Below are 8397 nucleotides of genomic sequence, written 5' to 3' on the forward strand. Positions count from 1 at the left end.
TCTTGAACTCCTGAGCTCAAACAATCCGCCCGCCTCGGCCTCCCAGAGAGCTAGGATTACAGGCGTGAGCCACCGCGCCCGGCCCAGAGGCATCTTTTATACAAGGGTCCCCAAGAATCAGCCCAGGAAAAGAACAGTAAGGGACATCATCTCCCTTCCCAGGTTCCCAGGTAAAGAGGCCCCTCTTCTACCTGAGACAAGTTCCTACCACACACAGAGACGGCCCCGCAGGCATCGGGCAGCTCCCCCAATCCCAGAGCTTCTTCCCCCCACCGCCGCCCGCTGGTTAACTGACAGCGTGGGAGGCTGTCTCTCTTCCTGGCCACCCGGGCCTGGGGCTCACCAGGTAGTTCTCATCCTGGAAGGCGAAGTGCAGCTGCGTGATCCAGCGCCGGTCCCCATTCACTAACACGTCCCTCTCTTCACGGAAGCACGAGACCTGCAGGGCACCCCGAGGAGCTGCAGCCGGTGCGGGGGGCAGACCCTCCAGGCCCCCACACAACCCTGCCCCTCACCTCGCCTCTCTTCAGCATGTCCCACTTATTCATGATCTTCATGGCGTACACCTGGCCCGTCTGCTTCATCTTCACCACCGCTACCTGAAGGCCGAAACAGGATGACAGGGGCGGAGGTGGTGGAGAAAACAGAAGGGCTCCCAGACCAGACTCCGCCTCCAGCTCCACCCAGCTATGGCCCCGCCCCCGTGCACCATGCCCAATGCCCAAGTCCCGCCCCCAGCCCCGCCCAGTCCTAGGCTGTAAGGTTCAGTCATTCATCAATTTCTAAGGCCCCGCCCCAGAACTCCTATGCCCCGCCCACCATAAGTAAAGCCCAATTCCCGCTGGGCAGAGTTCCCGCCGCCACTCAGGGCTCACCTCGCTGAACGCCCCGCGTCCGATCACTTTCAGAATCTCGAAGTCATCCCTCTGCAGTCGGACCTCCTTAAGCTTCCCCACGATGGGCTCCGCTGGGGGGTGGAGGAGAAGAACCCAGGGTCACTAAGACGGACACTAGAGACTAGGGGGAAGTCGCGCCCTTTGTTCCTTAGTCTTCCTTCTCTCTGCCTCTCAGCTTCACCTTAGGACTGTCTCCCAAGGACATCCCCACATAAATAAACACTGTGAGGTTTTGGGGACCCAAAACTGCCCTCCCATAGAGGTGAGATGCCTAGGAACTCATTTTGGGGACAGGGCATTGGGCCAGACAGCTCCAGTGGCGGCTGGATGGAGGGGGTGGGCTAACAAATGTCTGCAGAAGGGGAGACGCTGAAGAACGAGGAGAGGAAATAAGACCCTTAGACCTGCTGGGCTCAGGCCTCCTCCCCACCTCCAGGTGATGCTTCCGGGCCCCACCCCGAGGCTCTCGGTTAGCATGTCCTGGGCTATGGCCCAGAATCTGCAGTTGTACCAGTACCTCTAGGTTCAGATGCAGGGGGCTCTTGCACCACACTTTGGGAAACCCTGGATTTGGGGCTGGGGGAAGGAATAGGAGGAGACAAACACAGCCTGGGCACCCATCCTGGACTCAAGAGCTCCCACCAACTCCAGGAGGACTTCAGCACTACCCCTTAGTCACAGATGGCGATCAGGGCTCCGAGGGGCTAAGGTCCTACAGCTAGGAACATTAAACCGGGCAGTTTGGGAGGAGGACAGGTCAGGGTGGAGGCCAGAGACTCAGGGACTGTGGGGAGAGAGGCCTGGACTCCTAGGGGGTGGGAGAAGTGGAGGCAGGATGGAGAGAGGGATGGGTGTGAGCGGGAAAGAGGGGAGACACAGTGAGTTATGGAGGAGCCGGGCCCGTGGGGTTCTGGGGTTTCAGGGAGAGTGGGCCGGCAGGGAAGAACCAGCCAGGGCTAAGGACGGGGGAGGGAGGGAGCGCCAAGGCATTGAGCCCTTTTAAGGCAGCGGGAACCCAGGCCCCCTCCCCCGCCCGGGAGGCCTGGCAGGGGAGGGGCCGCAGGATGCAGCTCAAGCCACAAAAGGAGTGCTCCTCATAGGACTGCCAGACCCCTACCCCCACCCCGGGTCTCAGTTTACCCTCCCAGCCCGACTTCATCCTCTGCATGAGGGAGGCTGGGAGAGTCATAAAGGCTCGGGGGCAGTGGGGGAAGGTTCTTGCAGAGGCAGAGTGGCCTGGCCCTGGGCCTCCACCTTCCCATCTGTGAAATGGGGGAGGAGAGAGAGGAGCAGAGCCTGGGTCAAAAGAGACGCACGCAGGACAAGAGGGAGCAGCAGAAGGCGGACAGACAGTGACACACACAGGCAGAAGACCAAGAGCAAGCCACTGAGGGCCAGGCATGTAGAGGGCCAGAGTGGCAGGGCATTAGGGGTAACAGGAATGTGAACCGGAATCCTGGACCAAGGGTGGGGAGGGGGCAGACAAGGCAGGAAGCTGAAGTTGAGGCACCATCCCCCTGGACCTGTCCCTAGACCCTGGAAAGACCTCAAAAGAAGGGACTTCGTGGGACAGCTAGAAGCTTGGAGGTCCTGAACCAGAACTACAAGACGTGGGGAGCCGGAGGGAATGGCGGGCTGACCCACGCAGGCTAGTAGGGACCAAGACTTGGGGACAGGCGGTAGGACCTACAGAGAAAAGAGGCACACCCAGAGGAACCCGAAGTCGTTCCTCCTCAATCCAGGGGATGGAAGGAGTGCCGGTGGCGCCTGTCTGCGGAGCTGGTGCTCCCCCAGGGCCCGTGTGAGTCACTGCACCCTCCCAGTGCCTGGGCACCTGTTGGGGCAGCTGGAGAGGCTGGCGCCGAACACCTGTCTGTCAGCCGCACCCTTGGCAGCTGCCACATGCTGTCCCTCCTGGCCTGCCCGTGTTGTGGGAATCCAGGGGTGAGGACCACAGGGCCCCTATTGGGGGGAGGGTCCCTAGGCCTAGACTCAGGGAGGGGGTGCAGGAGACCATGGGAGGCTGTGCCCAGCCCAGCCTGCTGTGACTCGCAAGCTGAGGTTCTGAGTCATGGCTGTCCTGGCCTCTGCTGACCTTACTCTGCCCCTAGGGTGACACGGGGTAGGGGCATGTTGCCCCAGGACCCGAGTCCAAGCTCTGGGCCCCGGAATAGGAGGATCTCCCCATGTCCATCCTGCCCCCCAGCGGCCAGGCCCCTGCATCCAGCCCCATCTCCTGCCTCTGCCTCTCCACCCGATCTGGGGGAGCCCGGGCAGGCAGGCACTCACCCCACTGCAAGAAGTCGGCCACGTACTTGTCCTGGGTCAGGTCGGAGGCGCCCAGCTCTTGGTGGACGCCCAGGAGAAGGTCGAGCAGGGGCTCCAGCCCCAGGAAGCCGGGGTCCAGCGCCAGCTGCCGGAGCTGACTTAGCCGCACCTCGGCTGACATGTCAGCCAGGTAGCACCATGGCCCCCTCCCCAGGCCAGGGGCTCAGGTCCTCCTGTCACGGGGCCTGGCAGCCCCTGCCCAGGCCCCAGAGCCCTGGCCGCATGTCTGCCTGTCCCTGGCTGTCCCCTGGGCCTCTCTGGCCACTTCTCTCCACTGCCTCCTCCTCTCCCCACCCCTTGGTCCAGCCCCCCTCCCGCCTCCCAGCCTTAACCCCTCACAAGCCAGCCCCCACCTCCTTCCAGGGCCCGCAGAACCCTCAGTGCCAGACTGGGGGTTAGAGCTCATGGACGATGGAGGACGAGAATCTCAGCCCTCTCGCTGCCCCCTCCAGCAAAAAGGCAGGGCATGGAAGAGAGCTACAGGTGTGAGATTCCAAAACAAGCACCCCCCCATTGCCTGGAGGGGCCAATCAAGGCCCAGAGTGATCCAGTACCCACCCCGCCTCGCTCTCGCCAAGCCCCAGAGCTCGGGGGAGAAGGGGTTGAAGCCTGGGAAGGGGGGCAGGAGGCAGGGCAGCTTCTCGGTGACTCAGCCACGGATTCCGACTTTGGGACAGTTAAATTTAGCCCTTGGGCCCTCTGTTTTACTCTTTTTTTGGCAGGAGGTGGGGAAGGGAGGGTGAGGAGAGGATTGGGAGGGGACACCCACAGGAGCCAGAACCAGGGGTGACCCGCTGCCCAAAGCCTGGCAGAGGCAAGCGGTGGAGCAGGCCCCCCCCAGGCAAAGGAGACCCCAAAATAGCTTCTTGGCCCCTGGCCGGGCAGCCACATTCCTGCCCGGGCTGGGATTAGAAACAGAAACATTTCGGGGGGGCGGAGGGTGGAGCAGGAAGACACCACTCCCCAAAGCTCCCGCCAGCCAGGAGGGACTTTAGCTTTTCTTTCCTGGGTGGACAGTTCTCCCGAGTGGAAATCATGGCCTCCAGCTGGCTCCAGGCACCTGGGCCTCGGCGGGGTCACGCCTGAGGCACCAGGACACGAAGACTGGGACCTCCCACAGGCCCCTGGAGTACCTGATTTGGAGTTTTGACATGACTCTGAAGGGGGGGCCTGGCTGCCCTCTCCTCTCGAGACAATGGGGACAGGGATGCTTTTCTGCTTTCCAAGGGCCCGCTGGCACTCGGTCACCAGCTTTGTGCCTTGCCCTCGTCCCTTCCGTTCCCTCCCCGGGTTTCAACTTTTCCTGCTATTAAAAGTGGGCGGGAGATGCCAGGCCGGGGAGGCAGCCTGCCCTCTTCCTTTGGTTAAAGTGGGCTGATTTTAGGACAGCAAAGCACACACACGTCCTCTATGCCACCTCCAAAGGGAACAGAGCGCTGTGAAAACAGGGAACTTTAGTATAAATAAGAGGTCCTGGGGGACAGGGAAGGTCCTGAGGGGCTTCCATAATTTAACACTCTTCAAAAGCACAGACAATAGCAAGGGAGGGGGGCGGGGGCCAGGCGAGGGGTGGGCCACCCCCTGCCCCGGCCTCTCAACCGAGGGCGCGCTGCAGAGCTGGGGCTCTCGTGGGTGGGGAGTTTCCCTGCTAGGAGTGACCAGTCACATGCTGGGGACAGGGAGGAGGGTAACACTGATGTTTCAGAGGAAGGGGTCATTGTACTTGGCAGTGGGTGGGGACAAGGCTGAGGCCACAAGGGCCACTACATCCCCCCAAGGTCTTGGTGAGTCTGGGGGACCCCGAAAATTTGCACAGGGCAGGGGACCGGAGCAGTCCATCAGTCATGGTTAGTCTTGTTAATACGTCGATCCGTGAGGTCGCGGGGAGGGTTATGGCTAGAAGGCTGGGGGCATGGGTGGGGGACCCCGACATCCAGGGCTTCACACCACTGTGCCACTCGGGGAGTTGCCTGGTTGGGAGGAGATGCCCTGGGGAAGACGAGAGGGAGAGACAGGACGGGTTAGAGATCGCCAGGGCTTCCGCCAATGCCATGGGGAAGGGGCCAGCCTAGAGTCCCCAAGGCTGCTGCCACCCTGGCCTTGCCCCTCAGTCCACCCCAGATGCCCCAAGGCCGCTGCTCTGGGCTGGGGAACTCGCATCTCAGCTAGCTTCCCTGACCTGGCAGTCGGCACTTGTACACAGCGATCACAGTCCTCGGCAGATCCTGGCCGGACAATGGGGTGGGGTGGGGTGGGGTTGGGGAGGAGAGGGGCAAACTGGGGTCCCCTCCTGACTTCTGGGGGGATCCTGAGATGCTGGGGGAAAGAACTCGGGGGCAGTCCTACCTCTACCACTGACTTGCTGGGTGACCTGGGCCAACTTCCTTCCCCTGTCTGGGCCTCGGTCTCCTCGTCTGTGAACTAGGGAGATAGAGGGTCTTTCAGGACTCATCCCGATTCCCCCAGTCCCAACACCCTTGCCTCTGAGGCTTTGACACTGTGCTCTTGAGTTCTAGGGACTCAGGCTTCTAAGATTCCAAAACTGAGGACCCCAGGAACAGAGCTGCAGCCCTTCCATCTGGGCACCTGAGCCCGACCCTAAGGGACGGAGGCATCTGAGACAAGCTTCGAACTCACAAGGTGCCAGGCCCGTGTTGTGCCTACTGTCACCTTCCGAACCTCGCAGCCACCCAGGAGGCAGGCACAGCCACCCACTGCCCATCTTAAAGGCTCTCTGTTGTACGAGGTGACTAGTCGGAGATCAGAGAGGTGTGGTGACCTGCCCTGGGTCACACGGGGTGGGAGGAACCCAGGCCTCTGATTCCCAGCCAGCCTTCAGCAGCAGGCTTCGACCCTTCGAGGGGCCAAGCCCCAGGCTGGAAGCCACGCTCCCAGGGCTTTGGCCTGAAGTACTCAAAAAAGCTTCACTGTTTAAAAGCCAGACTTTGCATAGAATAGATTCTGCCTCAAGTAACAGGTGCTAAGCAGTGGCCCTGCTGGGCCTGCTGGCTGCCCTTCAGATCGCTGGCCTGGGGCCCCGCCACGGCAGCGGGCAGCTGTCGCTTACACCGACCCTCTCTCTGCTGCCTGCGCCCTTACTCTAAGATCTGAGAGGTCCTGTTCTGGGACGCTAAAATTTCCATGACTTTCCCTCATCCCACAGAGCCAGAGGCTGTGACAGGGACAATGCCCTCTCTCTGCCAATGCCTGCCTCTTCCCGCCAAGGTCCTGCTGGGCCCCAGGCAAGCCGACGTGGGGGACTCACCGCCTTGCCCGGCCGGGCCCAGGTGCAGATGAGGCCCTCCTGGCAGGCGGTGATGATGCAGTCCTCCAGGAAGAGGAGGACCGTGAGCCGCTCCTGGGCGATCTTCTTGCACACGAGGGGCTCCAGCAGGGGCACCTCGTGGATGCGTGGGCACAGTGCGGTGCCAAGCACCTTGGTGGGGTCCAGGCGGCTGCGGGGGGCCGGGCCGCTGGGCTTGTCCCCACCGCCACCGCTCCCACTGCTGCCCCGGCTGATGTTGCCCAGGCTGTGGTAGCGCTTGTGCTCCTTCTCGGTCCCGCGGTCCCGCCGCTCCTGCAGCGTGAGTGTGGCAAAGCGGCCGATGCTGAACGGGGTACCTGGCTCCGTGGCCACACCAGGGCCACCTGCCTTGCCACCGCCCGCCGGGTGCGGAAGGCTGTTAGAGCGGGACAGTGAGCGGGGCAGGGGGCCCGGGCCAGGCTCGCCACCCCTCGAGCTGCTGGCAGCTGGCGGTGTGGTGCCAGGCGTGCCAGGGAGGGTGCGGGTGCGGGCCAGGGGCGGGTGCGGGTGCAGCACGTCTTCAGTGAGGTCCCACAGGCAGAACTGCGTGTCCTGGCCTGCCGAGCCGAAGCGGTAGGTGATGGAGCCAGCCTTGGGCAGCGGGGAGAGCGGGACCGCCCCGCCTGAGCCTGTGCCCGTGGCCTCAGGCTCCTCTTCCTCCTCGCCGCTCCGCTCCGCGTCACCGTTGGCTGCTGCTGTCGCCTCCTCCGCCCGAGTCGTGTAGGGGTCAAAAGCCACGGCGTTGACCCAAGACTTGTGGCCGTGGCCCCGGGCCACCACGCGGCCCTCCGTGAAGGACCATACGGTGACCAGGTCATCTTCGCCACCTGTCACCACGTAGCGGCCATCAGGGCTCCAGCACACACAGAGCAGGCCCCCAAAGTAGCTCTTCATGAGCCCCCGCAGCAGCATGGAGTCGAAGTGGAAGACACGCAGGCAGCCGTCCTGGCTGACGCAGGCCAGGTGCCGGCCGTCGGGCGAGAAGGCGAACTCGTTGAGGGGCCCCTCACCCACCGCCCACTTGGCCAGTGGGTTGCGGGGCGCCTTGCTCTTGGCGGCGTAGACGGAGAAGCCCTCGCCTTGCTTCAGGAGGCTGTACTGGGGCGGGGCTGAGGCGCAGGGGTGGCTGACGTTGTATAGGTACAGGTGGCCACTAGCATGCGACGCCAGGAACAGGCTCTCCGACTCAGGCAGCCACTTCAGATACGTCACCTTGGTCTTGTCGATCAGCCGCTGTCAGGGGAGACAGGATGGGGTTGGGACACGGCAACAAACCCCCGGGCAGACCTCCTCCGTACCCCGGCTCCCCCAAGAGGCCTTCAGACATGGCCCTGTCACACAGCTGGTGCCAAGCCAGGCCCGGGCCCTCCTCGGAGAGAAGCTCCCAAACTGAGGGAGACATGGATACCAGGTCATGGGAACACACGGGAACAAGAGCGGCTTGCGAGGTGGCCACAGGAAGCCCCGAGGAGCCTTGATGTCCCATCTTTGGTGAGAGGACAGTCCTGCCTGCCACAGAACTGTCGTCTGTCTGTCTAACCCTTCTTCCATCTTCACCATGTCGGGCTTAAGGCAAAAAGTTTATTCATGCAATGTCAGCTCGTGCAGGAAGGGTCGTTGTCTGTTTGGTTCACTGTCCTATGAAGCAGCACACAGAGGAGGCAACTCAAAGGTATTTTCTGGACAAATGAATGGAAACCTCATCCTGCCAGGTGCTTCTGTCAAAAACCTAGGCGTTGGCCGGGCGCGGTGGCTCACGCCTGTAATCCTAGCTCCCTGGGAGGCCGAGGTGGGCGGATTGTTTGAGCTCAGGAGTTCGAAACCAGCCTGAGCAAGAGCGAGACCCCGTCTCTACTAAAAATAGAAAGA

The 8397-nt window shown here is 62.4% G+C and overlaps 2 protein-coding genes across 3 annotated transcripts in view; both read right to left on the bottom strand.

Annotated features, from left to right (window-relative positions):
- Nucleotides 1-3489, bottom strand: part of DMPK (dystrophia myotonica-protein kinase) — a 10329-nt gene extending 6840 nt beyond the window's left edge. Inside the window, exons 1-4 of the mRNA XM_012653432.1 lie at nt 3186-3489; nt 876-967; nt 516-599; nt 344-439 (exon numbers count right to left, since the gene is read on the bottom strand). Of these exons, the coding sequence (XP_012508886.1) occupies nt 344-439; nt 516-599; nt 876-967; nt 3186-3345 (432 nt within the window). The 5' untranslated portion in view covers nt 3346-3489. The remainder of the gene's footprint in view (nt 1-343; nt 440-515; nt 600-875; nt 968-3185) is intronic.
- Nucleotides 3490-3943: 454 nt separating this feature from the next.
- Nucleotides 3944-8397, bottom strand: part of DMWD (dystrophia myotonica, WD repeat containing) — an 8181-nt gene continuing 3727 nt past the window's right edge. Inside the window, exons 3-5 of one of the 2 annotated variants that reach the window (XM_012653434.1) lie at nt 6490-7761; nt 5571-5645; nt 3944-5213 (exon numbers count right to left, since the gene is read on the bottom strand). In XM_012653434.1, coding sequence (XP_012508888.1) covers nt 5166-5213; nt 5571-5645; nt 6490-7761 — 1395 coding nt within the window. In that variant the 3' untranslated portion in view covers nt 3944-5165. The remainder of the gene's footprint in view (nt 5214-5570; nt 5646-6489; nt 7762-8397) is intronic. The other variant, XM_012653435.1, reaches the window with a different exon arrangement.

Source organism: Propithecus coquereli, unplaced genomic scaffold (assembly GCF_000956105.1).
Source record: "Propithecus coquereli isolate 6110/MARCELLA unplaced genomic scaffold, Pcoq_1.0 Scaffold42, whole genome shotgun sequence".
NCBI lineage: Eukaryota > Metazoa > Chordata > Mammalia > Primates > Indriidae > Propithecus > Propithecus coquereli.